Source organism: Rhinatrema bivittatum, chromosome 4 (assembly GCF_901001135.1).
Source record: "Rhinatrema bivittatum chromosome 4, aRhiBiv1.1, whole genome shotgun sequence".
Classification (NCBI taxonomy): Eukaryota; Metazoa; Chordata; class Amphibia; order Gymnophiona; family Rhinatrematidae; genus Rhinatrema; species Rhinatrema bivittatum.
This window is the reverse complement of record NC_042618.1, coordinates 211,439,763-211,464,343: the sequence shown is the minus strand read 5'-3', so window position 1 is coordinate 211,464,343 and position 24,581 is coordinate 211,439,763. Positions and strand designations below refer to the sequence as shown.

The 24,581-nt window shown below is 45.8% G+C and overlaps 1 protein-coding gene across 1 annotated transcript in view; it reads right to left on the bottom strand.

The window, feature by feature from the left end:
- The window catches only part of APEH (acylaminoacyl-peptide hydrolase), a 169,492-nt gene that overhangs the window by 83,999 nt on the left and 60,912 nt on the right, over positions 1-24,581 (bottom strand). The window contains exons 6-9 of the mRNA XM_029599657.1: positions 13,469-13,544; positions 13,024-13,199; positions 9,232-9,369; positions 1,285-1,376 (exon numbers count right to left, since the gene is read on the bottom strand). Coding sequence (XP_029455517.1) covers positions 1,285-1,376; positions 9,232-9,369; positions 13,024-13,199; positions 13,469-13,544 — 482 coding nt within the window. The remainder of the gene's footprint in view (positions 1-1,284; positions 1,377-9,231; positions 9,370-13,023; positions 13,200-13,468; positions 13,545-24,581) is intronic.

The following is a 24,581-nucleotide window of genomic DNA, read 5'->3' as shown; positions in this document are numbered from 1 at the left end:
ACCAAAGGGTGAGCTGTTCCACCTGCTGCAGACAGACAAATACTGAGGGTTCATGGGTGGGTTCCGTCCTTATATGGGCAGCCTCAGAACTCTGCTCTGTCTCCACCTGATGGAACAGGGGCTTAACCCACGGTCTGGACTGATCCTGGTACGTACAGGGAACCATACTTGCAAACATCTGTATACAGAAAACAATGGACAGATGCAGCTCCCTCCACATCTCCAGTTTCCATCCCCACACATAAAAAAAGTCCATTATGTGCAGCCACCACTGTATTTGTTCTGACCCTAAAGGACATGAATAAACATCTCAAAGTTCTAATTGAACCTTCAAACAAAAGGTCTATCACCCCAAAATCATTTCCAAGAAAAGTGAATCCTCACTCAAAACAATCAGTGAAGACCTAGTACTGTAAAAGGAAAACAAAACAAAATAAGGAGCAAATACCAGAACCAGTACAATCTGGAACTAGAAAACCTCCCCTACTGCTAGAGGATGAATTACTGAGAGGAATATTCCCTGCTCCCCCATTTCTAGCCTTCCAGTAACCACCTAACCTGAAACAAAACTTCTAAGAGGTACACTTCATGCCATGCATGCTTCTGAAATATTGAACTGTCAGAAAAGATAGCTTTATTTTACACCCTTGACAGTAATACCCAGAGCCTAAGCTTATTATGGATCCAATTCAGTCTAAAAAAAAACAACAGAGATGAGGGTGGATGCTAGCCCACCCTGACAGCTCCTCCATAAAGTACAATTTTTTATGCATAAGACAGAAACTCTAGAAGCTAGAGCCCTTGCTGCCTTCAATATGCAGGGCAGCTACATCAATGTTGCACTCAGGCAAACTCTTCCCATGGGAAGTAGTGAAGATGAGTCTATGACTATTCCAGTCCAAACTACTCTGCTTTAAAACTCTACTCCCCCAGTGCAAGGAAGGGTCACCTCCCCTAAGGTTTATGGGTCTGGGCTCCTTCTCTCATCTCCAAAGGACATATAAAACCCACTACCCATCCCTGCAGAACAAGCTCCTCCTGCTCCTCCTCCTCCAGCATCCCATGTTCCAGAGTACGGAAGGGCATCCTCCTACCATTCCCCATTACGGCACAGCATTGCATCCTCCCATTCCTCTTACGATAGAGGGAGAGCTCTTCTCACCTCCCCCACCCATAGCATAAGAGGGTTGCTCCCACCTGCAGAGGTCATGGGTGGGGGGGGGGGCAGTAGGGGCTCTTCTTTCTATCCCCACCCCCTTCAAGAATCGGAAATACTTTGTTTACCTCCTGTTGGGACAGTATTTCAGACCCAAGCGATAGGGCTCATGCCACCAGCCTGTGAACACCACTCCTGTGTCACCAGGAGACCAGAAGGCCTAAAAACAAAACAGTAAAGTACAAGTTATATTTAAATCAGAGGTTATGGGATGGAAAAGTTGTGGTGGTGGGCAGAAGAAATGCAATACAGGTTTAAACGTTATATAAATGACAGGAAATTCTAGTCTTTAGTGCAGACAAAACCATAACTACTAAACTGTACCTATTGTAAACCATAAATTATTTTAATATGCTATGTACTGCCATGTGGAAGGCACCCAGCCTGATCCCAGAGTTGGTTCTTCTGCATTCCAGGTTTACAGCAGTCACATCATTAAGTGTCACAAAGTACAGGAGGACTTGACTGGGACATACCGCCTATTTCACTGACGACATAAGTTACATAAACCAAAATGCACACCAAGATTTTATAGCCTTCCATAAGAGAAGAAAAATTTTTGGCAAGCTAAATTAACAGTAGAATACAGCCTGTGACAGATAAAGCAAAGTTGCTTACCTATAACAGGCATTCTCCAAGGATAGCAGGAAAAGCAGCCACATATGTGGAGAACATCATTTGATGGTGCCAAGAAGGACAGCGTTCCTAGAACACTTTTCAGAGTATGTGCAGGATTTCCCAATTAGTTGTTGCTACACCCTCAGTTCTATGTGAAAGCTTTTAGCAATTCAGCTCTGTAAGGGAGGAGAATTGGTATGTATGGCTGCTTATTCTGCTATTCTTGAAAAAAACCTGTTGTGGATAAAGCAGAGTTGCTTAACTGTAAACAGGTGTTCTCCGAGGACAGCAGGATGTCCGTTTTCACACATGGGTGACATCATCCGATGAAGCCCAGCATGAAAAATTTATGTCAAAGTTTCTAGAACTTTGACTGAGCCTCAGTGAGCATGCTCAGACATACAATATACCACACATCCACATGGGGTCCCCTCAGTCTTCTATCATAGAATTAAGAAAGTAATACATAATTATGAGAAAACCCATGTAGTGGAAACTCAACTCTGCACTATGGCAGGCAGGTTTCATGAGGACTAATATCCCGTTGTCCTCGGAGAACACCTGTTAAGTTAAGCAACTCTGCTTTCTTTGAGGACAAGCAGGTTAGCAGTTCTCAAACATGGGCAAATCCCTAGCTACAGGTTGTCCCCAACACAAAAGAGAATCAATAAAACACTAAAATAAGTGCCAATGGGCACAACAACTATTTTTGTTGGTAAAATAGGGGAGGGGCAGCCTGGAAAGAAAGAAAGAACAGGCCCTAGTCGAGAACAGACTTGGGTTCTATACCTCAAAACAAGTTCCAAAGGACAGATTGGCCAAACCTGCTATCCTGTCGATCATCCCTATCCAGACAGAATTGTGATGTGAATAAGTGGATGGAACTCCATATCACAGCCCTGCAGATCTCCATGAGAACTTGCAAGTGGGCCACTGATGCTGCCCATGGCTTGAACAGAATGAGCCTTGACATGGCCCCCAAGATACAGTCCCGCCTGGGCATAACAGAAGGTGATACAAACTGTTAGCCAATTTGAGTGCATCTGCTTGGCAACGGCGATCCCCAACTTGTTCTGATCAAAAGAAAGAAAAGGTTGGGCAGACTGTCTATGGGCTTCTGTCCACTCTAGACAGAAGGTTAAAGCTCTTTTTCAGTCCAAACTGTGCAGGGCTTGTTCGCCTTGGTGGAATGGGGTCTGGGGAAAAATGTTGGCAGGATGATGGACTGATTAAGATGGATGTCAGACACCATCTTAGGCAGGAACTTAAGGTGCATACATAGGGACCACCCTGTCGTGAAAAAACTTAGTGTAAGATGGATAAATCACTAAGGTCTGAAGCTCGCAGACCCTGCGTGCTGAAGTGACCGCCATCAAAAATACGACCCTCCAGGTCAGGTAATTCAGGTCGCAGGAGCACAGTGGCTCAAAGGTTGCAGGAGCACAGTGGCTCAAAGGGAGCATTCATCAGCTGAGCCAGCCCACACTGAGGTCCCAAGACACAATGGAAGTCCATAGGAGAGGCTTCAACTGAAGCAGGCCCCACAAGAAACGTACAACTATATTTATTTATTTATGTTTTCGGGATTATAAAATAATAGGTCAGGAGTTTGACCTAATATATGAGTGGGTTGACTATAGGCTGTACAAAGATGGGCTTACTGTCTACACCATGGTGATATGCACCAATTGCACTCAGATGAACTCTAATAGAGTTGGTCTTCAAACAAGTTTCAGAAAGGTGTAGAAGATAATTAAGAAGGTTTTGTGGGGTGCAAGAGAAAGGATTTAGAGCTTTCTGCTCACATCACACGGAAAGACTCCTCCCTTCAGTCCATAGAACTTTCTAATGGAAGCCTTTCTGGAAGCCACCAGGACCCAAGACACATCTTGGGTCCTGGTGGGCCTGAAGAGAGTGGCTGCAAAGCCACCGGAGAGAGGAGCAGGCCACCCAGCAGCAGCAGCTATCAGCACCGGCGAGGACTGCAAAAAGCCAGCAGAGCGTGACCCCCCCCCCCCCCACTGCAGAGAAAGGAAGATGAGCAGGTGGGTGCCAGTACCAGTACCTTGGAGCCTCCCTCTGCCCACCCAGGGCCTAGCACCCACCCACCACCACCGCCAACAGCCTGAAGAGAGCAGCTGCAATGCCACCAGAGAGAGAAGCAAGCCACTTGGCAGCAGCCACTACCACGAGCACTGGAGAGGAGCGCGAGGAGCCAGCCAAGGGTGCTCCCACCCCCTCGCTACTGAGAAAGGAAGTCGAGCAGGTGGGTACCGGTGGCAGTCCTTCGGACCTGCCCTCTGCCTGCCCATCGCCTAGCACCTGCCCACCACCTCCGATGGTCTGAAGAGAGTATCTGCAATGCTGCAGGAGAGAGAAGAAGGTCACCCGCAGCAGCCACCGGCACCGGTGAGGAGCACGAGAAGCCAGCCGAAGATGCTCCCCCCGCCGCAGAGAAAGTCAAGCAGGTGGGTACCAGCGCCAGTCCTTCGGATCCTCCCCTCTGCCGCCCACCGCATAGCGTCCACCTTCCACCACCGCCGACTGCCTGAAGACAGCGGCTGCAACGCTGAAGGTGCTTACGCCGACAGGGGTGTGCATGAAGGAGCACAACAAAGCAGCCTGCCCCTTTGTGCGTGCCTGAAGTGGCACCTAAAGCAAGCAAATTCTAAATTAAGCCATATCTAAGCGCCTCACATAATGGAGCCGGTTCACCTTATTGAAACAATCACTGGACGAGGAAACCATAGATTTTACCAGAGTAATTCAAAGCACAAGCAAAAAGAGGAAAAACCTAATCAATCCCAAGATAAGTAACAATTCTTCCCCTGTAACTTCCTCTAGCCTAACATTCACTCTCCTATTGCTAAATGTACAATCACTAACAAATAAAATCCCACTAATAAATGACCTACTAGAGGAACTAAATCCCACTATATTCTGTTACTGAAACATGGCTGAAAGTCAGTGATAATGTAATCTTAAACCAAATTGATAACCCATCCTATGACATCTTTCACTTCTCTAGACATAATCAGAAAGGTGGGGGTCTCTTAATAATTTGCAAAAAAACCCCTTAAACTTAACCTACAAAGTAGAAATAAACCAGCCTAACGAGGCTGCTATACTAAAATTTCCACTCCTAAATATTGGTTTGATCTATAGCCCACCTGGAACACTCCGAAAAATCTGTTCACCTCTAATTGAAATCTTCCAGCTCCAAAATCAACTCTAATGGTCGGAGACTTCAATCTACATGTAGACAACATACCTAAATCTGCAGCATGTGAAATATTTCTAGACACTATGGAAGACATGGGTTGGTCACAATTTCTACTCAACCCCACCCATAAAGCAGGACACATCCCTGAGCTAATTTTTGCCAATCAAAATAACTGCATAATAAATTCTTCTCACAAAATATTGCCCTGGTCTGATCACCAGCTAATAAACAGCTGAAATAACTCTCCTCACCCCCCAAAAAGCAATCTCAAATAACAATCAATCCTTCACCTATAGAAAAAAAAAGATAGAAACTGAAACACTCAAAGACACTTAAGAATAAAATAACTGAGTTCAATCGCAATAATGCCTCCTTATCTTTTGACTCCTGGGATAAAATCATCAATGAAATAGTGGATTCCCTATGCCTAATCCAGACAAAAACATTCCAAAATGAAGGTGTAACAACTAGACAAAGGAAACCATGGTATATCGAAGAGGTAAGACATACCAAACAGACCCTGAGAAAATCTGAAAAGCAATGGAGGAAACACCAATCTACAGAATCCCTAGAAAAATACAAATCCCTATTAACAAAATCCCTTCAACAAATAAAGCAAAAGAAAATTAGGTCCTTACCTTTGCTAATTTTCGTTCCTGTAGTACCATGGATCAGTCCAGACTCCTGGGTTTTGCCCCCCCTCTAGCAGATGGAGACAGAAGTTTACAAACCAAACTCCGCCTATATCTAGGCTGGTGCCACCTACAGTCTGGCAGTATTACTTAATGTCAAAGCAGAACACCACCAAAAACATCAACTAAACTCGATAAACAACTACCTCGACACCGGTGTACAACCCCCCAACTGGGGACAGAACTCGAGGTATCGAACAGCAACTCATCCTGGCTGATAAACAGACTAACACACAGACTACACAGCCTCTCCCGGCATCAGCCCAAAGACTGGGTGGGACTCTGGACTGATCCGTGGTACTACAGGAACGAAAATTAGCAAAGGTAAGGACCTAATTTTCTTTTCCCTGTACGTACCCGGATCAGTCCAGACTCCTGGGATGTACCAGAGCTTACCTTACTTGGGGTGGGAACCAGAGAGGCCTGCTCTAAGCACTCCTTCTCCAAACCCCGTCGACCCTGGAGCCTGAACATCCAAACGATAGTGCCGGGCAAACGTATGCACTGATTTCCAGGTGGCCGCCCTACAGATCTCCTCTGCAGGGATATGATGACATTCCGCCCAGGAAGTGGCCTGGGCGCGAGTAGAATGGGCTCGCAGCCCCGCGGGTAACGACCTACCCTGCAAAAGGTATGCTGATCGAATGGTTTCTTTCAACCAACGAGCAATCGTAGTCTTGGAGGCCGCCTTACCTCGCCTCGGACCACCATAGAGAACGAATAGGTGGTCAGACACTCTAAAGGCATTGGTGATCTCCAGATATTGCAACAGCGCGCGTCGGACATCCAACTTATGAAGATCCTTAGCCATGGGATCCGAAGCCTGTACCTGCAAAAACGATGGTAACTCGACCGTCTGGTTCACGTGGAACGATGAAACCACTTTGGGTAAAAAGGATGGCACCGTACGCAACGAGATCCCCGACTCCGAAATCCGCAAAAAAGGCTCCCGACACGACAGAGCCTGAAGCTCAGAAATCCGCCGCGCCGATACCATGGCCACCAAGAACACCACCTTCAGAGTCAAATCCTTAAGGGTGACCTTGCGAATAGGTTCGAAAGGTGCCGCGCACAATGCCTTAAGGACCACATTCAAATTCCAGGACGGGCATGGCTGTCGAAACGGAGGACGCAAATGCCTCGCCCCCTGAAGAAAAGATGGAGGCTGAGGAGAGCTTACATATTAAACTTAAAACCTCTGGGGTACGTTTTAAAAAACAGCACACGTGCGAACAAAAGTACGCTGGATTTTATAAGATACGCGCGTATCTTATAAAATCCGGGGTTGGTGTGCGCAAGGGGGTGCCCGGCACGCGCTGCCTGTTCCCTCCGAGGCTGCTCTGAAATCGGAGCAGCCTCAGAGGGAACTTTCCTTCCACCTCCCCTCACCTTCCCCTCCCTAACCCACCCCCCTGGCCCTTTCTAAACCCCCCCCTACCTTTGTTGGCAGATTTACGCCTGCCAGAGGCAGGCGTAAATCTGCGCGCGCCAGCAAGCTGCTGGCGCACCATCACCCGACCCGGGGGCTGGTCTGGAGGCCTCGACTATGCCCCCGGCCGGCATCACGCCCCCGACACGTCTCCCGCCCCGCCCCGAAATTTGCGCCGCCCACCCGACACGCCCCGACAGACTCGGCACGCGCAGGGGCCTTTTAAGAGGGTTACGTGCATAACCCTTTTAAAATCCAGCCCTCTGTATTTAAAGAATCCTGGGATACATTCAGGCATAGGCAGCATAATTTGGGATGTCAAGTGATGGCCCTAGGTAGCAATCATGAAGATCTACAATGGATATCTCAAACACACATCAGGGGAAACCTTTGAAGCCTGCTTTTTTGTTCACCACAGAAAAAAATGGCTGAAGCTAAATCGTACTCAATTTTTAGAAACCTAAGGAAATTCTATAGTAATGAATTTACTTTGGAGATTTGCAAATAGTGAACAAAAACAAAATGACAGGAACTAGAAAGAAAAATAAGAACTATCGTACTTTGAAAAGAATGATTTCTGGCTGGAATACAAGGAAGTCAATATTCAAAAGCCATTGAGATGGATAAAGTCTGAATGGCAGGTTTTGGTATATTCAACCCTCTTATCCAGGTAGATTTTAGCCAGATAAATCATTATCTTCAAAAGATATCTGGTTAAATAGAGCTGTCAAACAAAAAAAAAAAAAGGGCCAGTAGCCCAATCCCCTCCCTCTCCCCCCAAAAAGTCCAAATGGCCCTGCTCAGAAACCTCCTTGCAAACTCAGAAAGACATTCTTGGTTTTTCAGAGCCCTGAGAGAGCTTCTTCCGTCTTGGTGCTGTCAGATGTACTCCACTTGTAGCTGATTTATGTCCTGCTTGTCTACAGAGAAGTCAATATCATTCAGGTACAAAAACAGACTAAGGAGATCCCTTTCTGGTGGCTGAGTGGGAAATCCAACGCATGCCTAGAAAAGCATTCTAGACTTTTCAACTTTTGGGGTGGTTTGTTTTTTTTTAAACAATGCTGTCTGTGTTGAGGGCATCAGGAATTGTATCCACATGGCTGCATTACTTGCTTAACTTCAGAGAAAAATTCCACTATTGAAGTAGCATTTCATCAAAGACAAGCTGAAAAACAGCAAGAATATAACCCCTTCCCACAGCACCAATTACAAAAAAGAAAAACATTTTTTTTTTAAACACAGGTTATTATTTCTGCAGTTCTGCGGTAATCCAGGCAAGGAGAAAATGTTCCCAGAACATATGAACCCCCAAATCTAACTAATTATAATAAAAAGGAAAGTTGCTCTGCACCTGCATTGCTGGCATGCAAACTGAGCTCTGTTTTTCTTCCTCCCTGTACTCTTCAGCTCCGCCCCCCTCTCTCTCTCTCACTGAATTGTCCAATCCCATCTCTGCTATCACACAGTACACCCAAGCTCATCCTGCACTCTCTACCATCACACATCTCAATTATGCATGTCCTACACTTCACAGTATTCTCTGTCTTTGGACAGGCTTTTACTACTAGTTATTAAGAAAATGCATTTCTTTTAAATTACTATTAGCAGTTATTCCAGTTTTTAAAATGGCAGTGCAGTATCCATGTCACTCCTTTGCTGCCTGACAACTAATCTATCACTGATAAATATAGTGTTCTCAGGATAGTTCAAGATTCAAAAGGATGATCACATCTGCTGTCTCATGACAACCCCAAAAAGCTGTAGCCAATGTCACATGACCAACAACTGCACCCTCTGGTAAGTGAAACGATGTGGTCTCAAAGGCTGGACACAACATCTAGCAGCAGGAAACAAAGGGTCTTTGTTGGGCACATTTATTTATTTATTTAAAAAATGTGTATTTCACCCACATCCACTGTTTATGGTGGATAAGAAACATCTATAATATAAAAACAAACAACACAGTTTAACACATTTGGGCTCCCTTAAGATCAAATAATAATTTCTGATGGTTTAGTCATACGTCATGCTTATTCATTTTTTCTCTCACCTGTCCTGGCGAGATGTAATCAGGAACTCCCTCCAGAACAGAGATGTTACTGCTCTCAATATCCAGCACACACAGAGCAGGTATACTCTTATTAACCAGGCCTTCTCCCCAGTCCTCGTGCAAAACAAACTGGTCCCCCTGTAAAAGAAAGAATTACAGAGATCAGCTCCTTTCTATAAAAGACTCTAGAAGTGTGTATGAAAAACCAATGCCATGAGGCTAAACATCCTCAACATGTCCCCTACTGATTCTTACTGACTCAACTGTATACTCTCCAATTCAGATATCAATATAATAATCCTCTTCTGCAGGAGAAGGCTTTTACCTGAGTCTAGTCTCACAGTGCTCCTCCAATTGAGATGACAGGCTCAAATGGGACTTGGAATAATTGATGAGGAACCCTAGTAACTCCAACACCTGGATGGTTTTGCTAATCGATTCTGTGGCAACTCCGAGATGTGCTCTTTATCAACCAATTGTTCAGTTTGGGAAACACACGCATCCCCATTTACATAGATGTACTGCCAACCACTGAAAGACATTTTGTGAAAAAATATGGGGCAGATGCTAGGCCAAAAGGCAGCACATGATCTTGGAGGTGGCGATGTCCTACTACAAATGGGATATTTTCTGCGACCTGGAAATATCTATGTGAGTATAAGTATCCTTTAGATCTAGAGAGCGTATCCATTTCCCTTTTTTCAAGAAAGAGATTCAAGGTGCCCTTGGAAACAATCTTTATCTTTTCCCTCTTGAAGAACATAATCAAGGTGCTTAGTTCTAGGATGGGATGGAATCCTCCTGTTTTCTTTGGGATCGGAAAATACTTTGAATAAAATTCCCACGCTCTTTTCCCTGGTGAAACAGGATCAAATGTATAGGTCTCTAAAAAGGGAGAACTCCAGTTGCAGCTGTTCCTGAAGTTGAGAAATTCCTCGTAGGTTCTGGTGGATGATTTGGAAAGATGTCCAATAGGTGAGGTCTGTAACCTTTTTGTATTATGTTGAAGACCCACATGTCCGAAGTCATAAAACCTTAGCCCTTTTCCAACAGGAAGACTCTCTGGCACAGGTACTGGGATCTCAGCCACTCTCTATAATCAATTTAAAACCATATCCAATGTTTTGATTGAGGTGCCAGCTGTGGCTTGTGGGCACTCATGCATATGGCAAGCAGGAGAATCCTACTGTTCAAGGAACAGAGCGGGCAAAAGAAAACATTTCCTCTACTGATAGAAAGGTTGCTACAGCACCCCACTTTTGTACCTCCTGGTTAAGGAGAGTGAATCTAGAGTGGCAGTGGAGAGGGTTTGGAGCATCACACAGTGGTCTTATCTGAGCCACTGCTTCCTTTATTTCATCTCCAAAAAGATTCTCTTCATTGCACGGCACATTTGCAAGTCTTTCCTGGACTTCTAGCCAGAGGTCTGATGGGCGTTAATACCTATTGCTGTCTCAAAAACAAAGATTGATCTAATCATGTGTTTTCCTCATTCCACACCTTTGTGCAGTAGTGCCTTAAAATAGTCATGCTGCTTCTTTCACCTTCTTCAGAATGTCCTACAGATACTGGCACATGAAGAGCTGGTAGGTACTGAGTCCAAGGTGTGAGTACCCCTTATGGGGGCACCAATGAGTGGGTCCAGGACTTCTTGGCCTTCTAGAGAGCAGATCAGACTACTACAGATTGGTGTGGCAGCTGCTGCATTTTGAATCCAGGAGCCTTCTGGACATAATATATGGCATTTGCATTCTTGTTTACTGGAGTCATAGGTAGGAGGATCTCACACATCCTCGTCACAATTTCCTGTGGAATCACATGCATTGGGACTGCCACAAATCTCTAGGCGGCTTCATGAACTGAAGGATATGCAACATCTTGATTCTGGACTTAGCCTCCTCCAGATAAGTAAACAGAATGGCTTCTGCCATTCTCTGAACAAAGCTGGCAAAGGAGAGGTGACCCTTCTATTCCTCCTTCATCCCTAGGGAGGAGAATGGGTCACAGGGGAGACCTATTTCTTCCTCCCAATCAGAGAAGTCTTCAGATCCATAGACTTACCCCAGGAATATTCTGAATCTGAGCCAGACTGGTAGGCCAGGGGCATAGACCTTGATCTCGCATGGCTAGCGGTCACAGCCTCAGAGAGGGAAGTAATTCTCTGTTGAGCCTTAGATCTCAAACTTCTATGTAGTGGGGAAGCTTCCTCCTCTGATGGGCTAGAAATTACCATCTGTGTGGCGGTTTCTGATGTTTATTCTCTTCTGGGAACCGACACTGATGCCAATCTGCTAGGCAGCTGCAAAGATTCTAGTTATCAGCTGGATAGGAAAATTAGTTTCTTACCTGATAATTTTCGTTCCTGTAGTACCACGGATCAGTCCTGGGTTTTGCCCCCCCTCTAGTAGATGGAGACAGAGCAGTTATCAAAACAAACTCCGCCTATATATAGGCTGGTGCCACCTACAGTCCGGCAGTATTACTCAATGTCAAAGCAGAATGGAACTCTCAAAATCATCTTAACTATATATTATAAAAGAAACAAACCAGTCCACTGAATCCTCCTGGGACCTGAAACTTGAGAACCACTTGAGGACAAAAAATTCAACTCTCTGCCAATCTGAAATACCGAAATACATAAGAACCAAGCGGGCTCTCTCTTTCTTCCATGTCTTTGACGGGCGGGATTCTGGACTGATCCGTGGTACTACAGGAACAAAAATTATCAACTATGAACTACATCTGGATGTGCCACTAACGTTGCTCCCTGAACGGAGCCATGCAAATAACCAAGCGCTGCCACCTGCACTCAAAGGGAACTACATGACAAACTCTTAGAAAGACCGGATTGTAGAAAACACAGATTATCAGACACTGAGGCCCAGGTAGGCGAGACCTCTCGGTCCAAACACCAAGTCTCAAAAACTTTCCATACTCTAACATATGTGAGATTGGTAGAAGTCTTACGCGATTGGAAAAGTGTAGCTACTACGGCCAGAAAATAGCCTTTGCAACTTAACTTCTGCCTTTCAAAAGCCATGCCGCTAGACAGAAGCGATAAACTTCCTCTAAACAAACAGGCCCTTGATGCAGCAGGCCTGGGAGAATTGGAAACCGCAGCGGCCACTCCACTGCGAAATTGAGAAGGTCCGCAAACCAGGGACGTCTTGGCCATTCGGGAGCTATCAGGATGACCTCCGTTGGATGGATCTCTATCCGCCTGAGCACTTTGCCAATCAATGGCCAAGGCGGGAAGACGTACAGCAGAACCTCGGTGGGCCAAGGCAGCACTACTGCAGCTACCCCTTCTGCTCCTGTCTCTCTGCAATGAGCATAGAACCGCGGTGCTTTGGCATTCCGAAAAGTTGCCATTAGGTCCATGCTGGGCGTGCCCCATGTATCGCATATGAGTTGAAAGGTGGTCTCCGCCAGTGCCCATTCTCTGGGATCTAGGTGGTGACGACTGAAAAAATCTGCCTGTACATTGTCCACGCTTGTGATGTGAGACGCTGCTATGCTTACCAAGCTGATCAATTGGTGAGCTTCCATCGCCATCGGTTGACTTCTGGTTCCTATTGCCCCATGCAACACACACCATATCCCAAACTTGTTTCTACTTCCCCCTGCAACAAATTTTGTGGCCTCCGCCTCATGCTGCCTGTCTGAAATTGAGTACGTTCTTTAACCTTCATGAACATAACCTCACATTGTAAGCTATTTGGGAACGGGACATGTTACAATACAAATTCTTTAAAATAGGATTTACACTTTGATTATTATTGTTTGCATTACCTTGATAGCTTTGTCCTGCTTGCCAGATTTTCCCATTCCCTCCTCCTCGTCAGCAATACTGCTGCTAAGCTCTGGAGCTTTGCTTTGGAAGAAGGACTCTGTCTTTTGACGCTTTCTCTCAGCCACATACAGAAGGTGGGTTTCAGAGTGTGACCACTCTAGGCACCCAAATTGATCTAGTACATGAACAACAGATAGAAAAAGGAAAAGAGGCAGACTAGTCAGAAGCAATCCAACAACTGAAGCATGACGGATAAGCTGTTGCTGCAGGGTCACTGCTGAAAACTGATTCAGTTAGATGATTTATTACAGGATCACTGTTAACGATTAATAGTTTGAGCATTCACTGCAAGACCATCAAGAAGAATTAAGTTACATGCAAAGCTGCACTACTGAGTTCCTCATTAACAGCACATGACCTGATCAGATGTTAGTGAAGACCTACCATCCTCATATACTTTCCCATGTTTCTCCAGCGCAGTGAGGTTTATGCTCTTCACTTTCCTGTTCTTATTCCAGACCTGGGGAAGCAGGAGCATGACACGATTCCATAAGTAATGTTGCAACAGAACTCTTCCATCTCAAGCAATCATTCTCTGTACTTCCTCTGATCTTCCCACACACTGCGACCCTTATCAAGGGCTCCTCCTCCATACCATGTCAATCTTCCCATACCTCTACCCCCTTCTCAAAGATTCTCTCTCTATACATCTCCCTACACTGCCTCCTCCTTTGGAACATCCCACTACTTGAAGGGACTAGAAGGACCTCAAAGGTCCTCCCCATTAGTTTGTATGTTTTTACTACGTGTCTATATTTGTTTTTCCCCACATATAGGTTAACACAACAGTCACAACACAGGCAGTTATTGAGGGTCATTTTCAATACTGTGTATAACTCAGCACATCCATGCACAAGTAGGTGTGCCTAAAGTTATGCCGTATTTTATAAGCTGTGTAGCGGAAGCTGCACAGTTGATAAAATATAATGTATATGGCTTCAAAAGTACAAACGTATGTTTCAGTATACACACATTTTCATGTAGGGATCAGCGAGTTTATATGCCTATTTTATAAAAGTACATGCATGTATTTTATGCACACAGGGTCCAAATTTGAGGAACAAGCTTGTTTCACACTTCCCTGGGGCTCTCCTGGGGAGATGATTCATCTCAATGGGGCAATTATAAATGTGGACACTGCTCCATTTGTATGCATTATATGGAATTGAAGTCTTTTGAACACCCCTCCCTTTCAAAATGTTTTTTTTTTGTTTTGGAGGTGTGTTTAACAATGATACACAGCAAGTTATATATGTGCAATTTTATATCCCTGTGGTAAGGTTTACATCAGCCAAACAAAGGGTGCAATTAAAACCCATTCAATATAAGAGTTGTATTAGGACTGGGAAAGCTGAGGCTCCTATTGTGAAACATCAGATTGAATTGAACCAAACTTTAGATGATTTGAAGATTTTGTCATCTAACAACTTGTACTGAAAGGGAGGAGAATATGTGTTTCTTTACCTGCGTCATAGTGAACAATTTTTTATATATACAGTTGTGCTCATAAGTTAACATACCCCTGGCAGAATTTGTAAAATGTATAGTATTTTAAGAAAACATGAGTAATCAGACAAAACATCTTATTTTTAATGTGTTTCAAATTAAACTATTTTATGCATCACATAAGAGCACAATCATTCAACAAACCATAGCAATAAAGGAAATAATAAAATGGTCCTTTTCAAAAGTTTATATATCTTTAGCTCTCAATTGTTGTGTCTGTGGCATTGTGGACCCTTGGTCGCTGTGAAGATGACTCCGCCCATGGGGAGGAGCCCCGTGGGGAACACAGTGATAGGCTAAACTCAGATAGCAGACACAGATAGAATGGACGGCTTTATTGTACTGCTGTAGGCAGATGGTATGAAGCAGGAAGATAAGGCACTGAGGTCCGCAAGGTGCCAATACATTCAACAGTCTTAGAAGTAGATTCTCACCCAGATGTTTCAGAGAGGCGGGGGACCCAGGGCAGCGCCAAGCCTGGTGGGTGGCGTTGGAGCACCGGATCGCAAAGGTACTCACAGGCGTGTAGGCGTCTTCCTGATAGAGATGGTGGGACCAAAGGTCCGTGGTACAGGATACTAGAATGGTAGGCCCTCGAGGAGCGAGTACCAGGTAGTCCAGAGGTCCTGTAGAGTAAGAGAGAGAGAGAGAGACCCCCGAGGAGCAGTTGTCTCAATTAGTAAGGCCCCGAAGGGAGATGGAAGCGAGAGACCCCGAGGAGTGGGTGTCTTGAGCTTCTGAAGGAGCGAGGCCCTTGGAGTGTAGCGTGGCGTCTAAGCGTGCAGCTTAGAGTGGTCAGAGTAGCTTAACTGACGTCCTTGCTAACTCAATGGTGGTAGCGAAGTGGAGGCTTGAAATACCCGGAGGTATTGACATCATGCGGTGGGGACGTCCCCGAGGTTCCCGTCATGACATGTATTTGAACGTAGGAGAGGTGCGCGTGCGAGCCCTAGGAGGCCAAGGGAGTGAGCATGGCGGACTGGAACGCCCATGCTAGACTGGAGATGCCGAGGCACGCGGCACCGAAGGCAGCCATCTTGCCCAAAGAGGAGGAAAAGAGGTAAGGCAGAGCGGTCTTAGCCATCAGCGACTGACGGACACAACATTAATATTGTGTATTGCCCCCTTTTGCATCAATGACAGCTTGCAGTCTTTTGTGATAGCTGTGAATGAGGCCCTTTATTTTCCCATTTGGTAAAGCTGCCCATTCCTCTTGGCAAAAAAGCCTCCAGATCCTGTAAATTCTTTGGTCTAGCATGAACTGCATGTTGAGTTCTCCCCAAAGTGGCTCAATGATGCTGAGGTCAGGATATTGTGACGGCCACTCTAAAACCTTCACTTTTTTCTGCTGCAGCCGCTGAAGGGTCGACTTGGCCTTATGTTTTGGATCCTTGTCAAGTTAGAAATTCCAAGCGTGCCCCATGTGCAGTTTCCTAGCTGATGAATGCAAATTCTCCTCCAATATTTTCTGATAAGATGCTGCATTCATCCTGCCATCAATTTTGACTAAATTCCCTGTACTTCTGTAGCTCACTCCCAAAACACTAAAGATCCACCTCCATGCTTCATGATAGGGATGGTATGCTTCTCTTCATAGGCCTTGTTGATTCCTCTCCAAACACTGTATTTATGGTTGCGACCATAAAGGAACAACAGTGGATATTTAGGCTGAACACCGTCAATCCTAGTGGTTTAAATGCCACTATTGAGTGGTATTCCCTGATATAACTCGTGATTGGTCAATGCAATGACAGTGATTGTAGTAGCATAGAGGGCGGAACTAGTACATACTAGTATTTAAGACGGTTCCGGTTAGGTGCCGGATGTCAAGATCAAAAAAGCAACTGACATTCTGCCCACGAGACTGCCTGCGCCCTAGTGGAATGCGCTCTCAACCCTCTGGCACTGACCTGCCCTTACAGATGTAAGCCGAAGCTATCGTCTCCTTCAACCATCGAGCAATAGTGTCCTTGGAAGCCTTATTACCCTTCCTTGCACCACTGAACATGAAAAACAAATGATCAGATCTCTGAAAGGCATTCGTCACCCTGAGATATCACAATAGGATTCGATGCACATCCAATAAGTAAAGCTCCCTTGCCATTGGAGAGTCGGCTGCCAAATTCAGAAAGGCTGGTAGCTCAACCACCTGGTTAAAAAGAAAGATGACACCACCTTAGGCAAAAAGGATGGAACCATACATAATGAAACCACATCCTTCGAAAAACACAGGACACGACAATGCTTGCAACTCAAGATATTTGCCTAGACGAAAGGATAGCCACCAGGAAAACAGCCTTCAGGGTTAAATTCTTTAACGACGCCCTCCACATTGGTTCGAAAGGAGGACCACACAGCACCTGAAGAACCAAATTCAGATTGCAAGCTGGACAAATCTTCCAAACTGGAGGACGCAAATATTTTTCCCCTTTAGGAAACGAACCACATCCTGATGAGATGCCAACGGTCTTCACTGAATCCTATCTTGAAGAGAACCCAAGGCTGCTACTTGGACCCAAAGAGAATTATATGCCAAACCGCTCTGCAAAAAGGCCAGGATATGCAGAAAGTCTACCTTCAAAGGTTGCATCCTGTTCTGCAAACACCAAGATTCAAACACCCTTCACACTTGGACATAAGCCATTGACGTGAAAGGTCTCCTTGCTTGAAGCAACATCGCAATCACAGGCTCCGAATAACCTTTCAAATGGAGTCGCTGGCTCTCAAAAGCCAAGCCGTTAGACAGAAGTGATCCTCCCAGTCTGAAAATATAGGCCCCTGCCGTAGCAAACCTGAGAGATGGGTCAAACGAATGGGACCATCCACTGTCAGATGTAGAAGGTCCACAAATCACGGCAGATGCGACCATTTGGGTGCCACCAGAATCACCCTGCCCGGATGAAGCTCGATGCACCACAGCACCTGACCTATGAGGGGCCATGGTGGGAACACATACAGCAACCGATGAGTCGGCCACGTTTGAACTAGAGTTTTGATGCCGACTGATCCGACCTCTCTTCTGTGACTGAAAAAATGATCTATTTTAGAATTTGCTAGAGTTGCCATGAGGTCCACCGCTGGACTGCCCCACCTTGCCTGCAGCAAGGCGAAGGCTTCCACAGACAATTCCCACTCCCCTGGGTCCAGAAGCTGTCTGAGGAAGACCGCCTGTACATTGTCCACTCCTGTGACATGAGAGGCAGCTATTCTCACCAGATGTTTCTCCACCCACACGAACAGCTCTTGCGTCTCCAGCGCCACTAGATGACTTTGTATCGCCCTGACGATTGATATATGCCACTGTCATCGCTTTGTCCAAGAACACTCGCAACAATTTGTCCTATACAAGCAGAAGAAACGCTAGTAAGGCTTTGTGCACTGCCCTAGTTTCCAGGTTGGCTCCTCTGGCGATTGCTGACCCAGGGCTGATTTCCCTTGACAAATTGTGCCCCCAGCCTGAGAGGCTGGCAATCTGTAGTCACTACAAACCAGTCGGGCACTTCCAGATCCATCCCTTTCTTCAGATTGTGCAGAGACAGCCACCACGAGAGACTGGACCTGGCATCCTCTGACAATGGTAAACGAAGCTGAAAATCTTCTGACAGTGGATTCCAATGGGATAACAGAGCCCGAAAAGAGGTCAAAAGTGAGCAAAAACCCATGGAACTAATTCCAGCGTAGACGCCATGGAACCCAGGACCTGCAAATAATCCCAGACCCTGGGCAACGAAAGGCGCAGTAACTGAAAGACCTGACCCCTGCAACTTGCTGACTCTCTCCACAGTCAGAAACACCTTCCCCATCTAGGTATCGAAGTGTGCCCTCAGATACTCTAACGACTGGGCCAGCTTCAAATAACTAACTCTTTGCTAGGTTCGTCACCCAGCCCAATGACTCCAGAAGCTGCAGTACCCGCTGAACTGAGTAACGACACTCCACCTCAACTTTGCCCATTATCAACCAATCATTCAGGTACGGTTGCACCAGTATTCCCTACTTCCTAAGTGCTGCCACCACCAACACAAAGGGAAGAGCAAGCAGATTGTGATAAATTGCATAAGGACCTTGCGAGACTGGAAGATTGGTCATCCAAATGGCAGATGAAATTTAATGTGGATAAGTGTAAGGTGATGCATATAGGGAAAAATAACCCATGCTGTAGTTACACAATATTAGGTTCCATATTAGGAGCTACCACCAAGGAAAAAGATCTAGGCATCATAGTGGATAATACATTGAAATCAGCTCAGTGTGCTGCGGCAGTCAAAAAAGCAACAGAATGTTAGGAATTATTAGGAAGGGAATGATGAATAAAACAGAAAATGTCATAATGCCTCTGTATCAATCCATGGTGAGACCGCACCTTGAGTATTGTGTACAATTCTGGTCGTCGCATCTCAAAAAAGAGATATAGTTGCATTGGAGAAGGTACAGAGAAGGGCAACCAAAATGATAAAAGAGATGGAACAGCACCTCTATGAGGAAAGGCTAAAGAGGTTAGGGCTGTTCAGCTTGGAGAAGAAATGACTGAGGGGGATATGACAGAGGTCTTTAAAATCATGAGAGGTCTAGAGGGTAAATGTGAATTAGTTATTTACTCTTTTGAATAATAGGAGGACCAGGGGGCACTCCATGAAGTTAGCAAGTAGCAAATTTAAAACTAATCTGAGAAAATTCTCTCACACTCAATGTACAATTAAGCTCTGGAATTTGCTGCCAGAGGATGTGGTTAGTGCAATTAGTATAGCTGGGTTTAAAAAAGGTTTGGATAAGTTCTTAGAGGAGAAGTCCATTAACTGCTATTACTCAAGTTGACTTAGGGAATAGCCACTGCTATTACTGGCATCAGTAGCATGGGATCTACTTAGTGTTTGGGTACTTGCCAGGTACTTGTAGCCTGGATTGGCCACAGTTGAAAACAGGATGCTGGGCTTGATGGATACTTGATCTGATCCAGTATGGCAATTTCTTATGTTCTTATGAAACTGGAAATGCTCTCCCAGCACCATGAACCTCAGGAACCTTTGGTGCTTGGCCCGAATGGGGATATGAAGATAGGCTTCTAACAAGTCCAACGATGCCAGAAACTACCCTTTGTGCACTGCTGCTATCGTGTGCAACATCTCCATTCGAAAATGAGGCACCTGGAGGACAGCATTAACCTTCTGCAGATCGAGAATGGGCCAAAACGTTCCCTTCTTTGGCACCACAAAGAATACGGAATACCAGCCCTGCCCCCTCTCCTGAGGGGGTACCGGTACAATGGCATGCAAGAGTTGTAACTGATGTAGTGTATCCTGTACTGCCTCTTGCTTGCACCAGGAGACGCAGCAGGAGACCACAAAGGCATCCATGAGCGGATGATAAAATTCTAAGGCAAAGCCATTTCTTATCACCTCCTCATTAAAAAAATGGGACAGCCCCCTTCAGATAGCCTCTGGGGAGGAGCCTACCAACACACCTTCATTGCCCCATCTTGTTTCTGCCGCCCCCTTGAGTACCACCACCCCTCAGGGATCTGCGCTGACTCAGAAAGGACTGTTGTCTGCTAGAACTCTGCTTCTGCGCTGCCGGACCAGGTGTCCTGCCTGCAAAAAATCTCTGTAACTTCCAAAAAGAAGTTTGCGATGGAAAAGGCTTCTTAGGGGCCTTTCTGTCCTCAGGTAATTTTATTACCTTTCGACTCCCCCAACTGCTTCATGAGCTGCTCCAGGTCTTCCCCAAAGAGTAGCTTCCCTTTAAAGGGGAGATTAGACAGCTGGACTTTAGACTACACATCCGCTGACCAATTTCACAGCCACAGAAGCCTCTGCACCACCACTGCAGAGACCATATTCCTCACGGAAGTCCTGATCATGTCATAAAGAGCATCAGCCACATAGACCATTCCCACTTCCAAGCGAGTCGCTTGCGCTGACTCAGCTGCCATTCCTGACCGCTTGTCATGTGCCTTCTGCACCCAACATAAGCAGGCCTTCTGCATCAAACTTCTGCACACTGCCGCCCAAAGACTCAATGCTGAAATCTCAACAGCCTTTTGAGCAGAATCTCCATCTTCCGATCCTGGACATCCTTTAGAGCTGCCAACCCTGCTATCGGGATAGTCATCTTTTTGGTAACTGCAGACACAGCTGCATCCACCTTGGGTATACTCCTCGACTCCAAGGTCTGCTCCGGCAAGGGATATAATTTCACACCATAGCTCTCACTACCTTGAGGCCCACCTCAGGAGATCTCCATTCCTGATCCCCCAGCTTCTTTACCTTCTTTGGAAACAGAAAGGCTTTAGGGGGACCCTAGGAGGAATAGCCTAGTGGTTAGAGCAGTGGGCTATGAACCAGGAGACCAGGGTTCGAGTCCTGCTGTCGCTCCTTGTGACCTTGGGCAAGTCACTTTACCCTCCATTGCCTCAGGTACAAAACTCAGATTGTAAGCCCTCTGGGGATAGAGAAATACCTACAGTACCTGAATGTAAACCGATGTGATATCTCAGATCGAATGTTGGTATATAAAAACAAATAAATAAATAAATCCCTCCAGGATCGGGTTCACTTCCTCATTGTCCAGTTCCTCCTGGGTGACTTTAATCCCTAGCTCCTCCCTCCGGAAAAGTCTGACCACCCAAGGGTCATCACCTTCTGCGATAGGCACTGCTTCCGGGTCCTGCATCCACTGGGTCCTGGTCCGGATCCTCCATCAGATCCCCCACGGCACCAACAGGGTCTCTGACCGGATCCACTGGACTCCCCTATATCTGATCAGGATCATTTGTCCCCTCCGACGAATCCTCTTCCAACGCGACTCGTCCAAATCCCAACAAGTACAGGAACCCTCCTTTCTCCACAGCCCTTCGATCCCTAGCCTTCTTGGCTGCCCGGGACCTCCTGGGTAATGGTCTCTTGGACACTACACCCTTCCTGGCTAAATAAGCCTTATGGAGGAGAAGAACAAAATCCGTGGAAAATTCCTCCGGATCCGAGAAGGAAGAATCCTGAACAGTGACTACCTGAGGGTCTTCTCGTCCCCTGCCACCAGCAGGTCCTGTTCAGTGGGAAACAGCGTGGGAGAGGAATCCCAAGGCTCCGAAGCAGCAGCCTGACTCCCAGCACATGCTGACAAAATGGCTGCCAGCTCCTCCGACCCCCCCCTCTGGGACCTCCAGAGCCGGCCCAGCCTCCATCACGCTCTTGCTGTCCCCCTGGAGGTCCCAGCCCCCCACCCCCGAGGCACACTCCCGGCAAAACAAGGCCCGAATTGAGTTGAGCCCGTTTTAAACTGCAGCCACAACAAACTTTGCCGCACTGCGTGGGAGTTGGCATGCCGGCGCAGTCAGGCCAGCACATGCAATCGGACCTAAAAATAGCCCCTGCTGACAGAAGAACTCCCTGATGCTGTCCGGTGCTGAACTAACATCATCCTGCTCCACACGAGGAATGGCCCTTGAAGGAACCTATCACCTCAGGGAGCCAAAACTCCTTACTCTTCATCTTTTATTTTTCCTAACTCCAGTCTGCAGATTTGCACCTCTACCATCTGCTGGAGACAGAGAAATACGGAGGGACTGCTTGTGGCACTCTCGATTATGTAGCGGTCTATATCTGCTGGTAGGGATGCATAAATCCACTTGTCTGGACTGATCCGGGCTACGAACAGAAAGGTAGGTGTGTGTGTGTGTGTATGTGTGTAGGTAGGTGGGGGGTGTAGGTGGAGGGGGGTGTGTGTAGGTGGAGGGGGGTGTGTGTGTGTAGGTGGGTGTGTGTGTAGGTGTGTAGGTAGGTGTGTGTGTAGGTGGGGGTGTGTGTAGGTGGAGGGGGTGTGTGTGTGTAGGTGGAGGCAGGGTGTGTAGGTGGAGGCGGGGTGTGTGTGTAGGTGGGGGGGTGTGTGTGTGTAGGTGGGGGGGGTGTGTGTAGGTGGGTGTATGTGTGTGTGTGTGTCCCCTGTATAGGGAAAGGTTTGGGCTTAGGGGGTACACGACCCAAGAGAGGGATGGCCCGACCAGGACCTCACAAATCCTTGGGAGAATACAGAAATGTTCTTGTCTTTTAATCTTTTTTTTTTCCCTCTCTCCAGACTCACGTTTTACACTAGCTACCATCTGTTGAAGACAGAAATACTGAGGGATTGCAGGTGGCACACTAGGTTATGGCAGTGTCAGTAAAAAAAACAAAACCAAACAACTCTCTCTATATATTTTATATTATATATATATTTTATATATATTTTATGTTTATTTATGTTTTATTATGTTTTCTCAAATTAACTATGTTCAATGTAAACCGCTAAATGTTCAATGTAAACCGCTAAATGTTCAATGTAAACCGCTAAATGAAGCGATAGTTACGGTTCCTTAGCGATAGTTTTGGTTCCTTGTAAACCGGAGTGATATGTATACTATACAGGAACCCCGGTATATAAATTCTTTAAATAAATAAATAAAATAAATATAAATCTACTGGCAGGGATGAAAAACTCAGGAGTCTGGACTGATCTGGGTATGAACAGGAACTAAAATTTGGGGATCGGGAGGAGAAGAGTAGAGCTGCTGGCCCCATTTGCTTATTTATTAGTTTCTTTGCTGACAGCACTACTTACCTGGATATCTTTTAAAGATATCAGGGTAAGTAGTAAGTTATCTGGCCACACAAGGCCAGTTAACTTTAGACCTGCTCTAAAGCAGGTCTAAAGTTTGCCATTCAGATGGGTAACTTGTGAGTTATCCGTCTAAATGGCTTTTGAATATTGACCTCATAATTCTCAACTGATTATTCAAAGGATATTTTTTTGCCAGTAATGATTGGAATGACTATGTGAATTCAAATGGCATTTATAACAGCAAACAGCTGCCTTATTGTAAGGTTCAGTGAGTTATGAACTGGCTTTTTCATCTTCTATGGCACATTTTGAGTTTTTTTCATTAATAAGAATTTTGTTTACATAAGATGTAACCAGATTGGTGGCCACGACTAATTGCATGGGTGAAAAGGGGGACTGCAGCTCGGTTTCCTCACCCTGGTTATAATTTACTTCTTGGTTATTTAGGAAAAATGTGACAACTGCTTAGAGATTTTTTGGCTCAATTCTGCCAGTAGCAATATATATACTCCGAGTCACATGGTATACTTCTCAAAGGTCAGCTTGGCATCCTTTTGGGAGTTGTTAAAGCTTGTGCTACACAGAAAGCACAAGGGAGTCAGACAAATCCCCTGTGGGCCAGTTATGAAAAAATCCCCCCAGGTGATATTTTACTACAATCCATCCCCGGGTAGGACCCTCCCAAACTTCCCACAGTCCTTTCTGAAATTGTTCTGGAGCTTCTTTCTGTGCATTCAGGCATTCTCAGCACTCAAATAATATTTATATGGGCCTATTTTCTAAGTCATCTTTGCAGGAAGTCAGTGTTTTAAAAATCTTTTTTGCGCTTTTCCATTTTGCTCATTTACTCCTCTGGCTCTACCACATACTCAGCTATTTTTCATATCATGATTTATAAAAGAAATGTCTTTACTGTATCACATTACCAACAGTTTACTGGCATAATTCTACAACTATCAGGAGTACTTCATTTCTTCAGGTTAGATTCTTCCATGTGGTCGACCTCTTACACTCCCCTAAGGCAGAGCTTCCCAAACTGTGGGTCGGGACCCCAAATGGGGTCACAAAACCTCCAGCTGGGGTCACAAATGCCTCGAAGGGCAGTCCTCTCCAGACATCACCAGCAGCAGAAGTAGTGGAAATCAGCATGGGATCTTTGAGCTAGCATGCAGTCTCAGGTCCTGCAATGGTCCCACCCTCAAGAACATAAGAAATTGCTATGCTGGGTCAGACCAAGGGTCCATCAAGCCGAGCATCCTGTTTCAAACAGAGGCCAAACCAGGCCACAAGAACCTGGCAATTACCCAAACACTAAGAAGATCCCATGCTACTGATAGGGAATAGCCACTGCTATTAATTGTAAGTAAACTTGATTAATAGCAGTTAATAGACTTCTCTT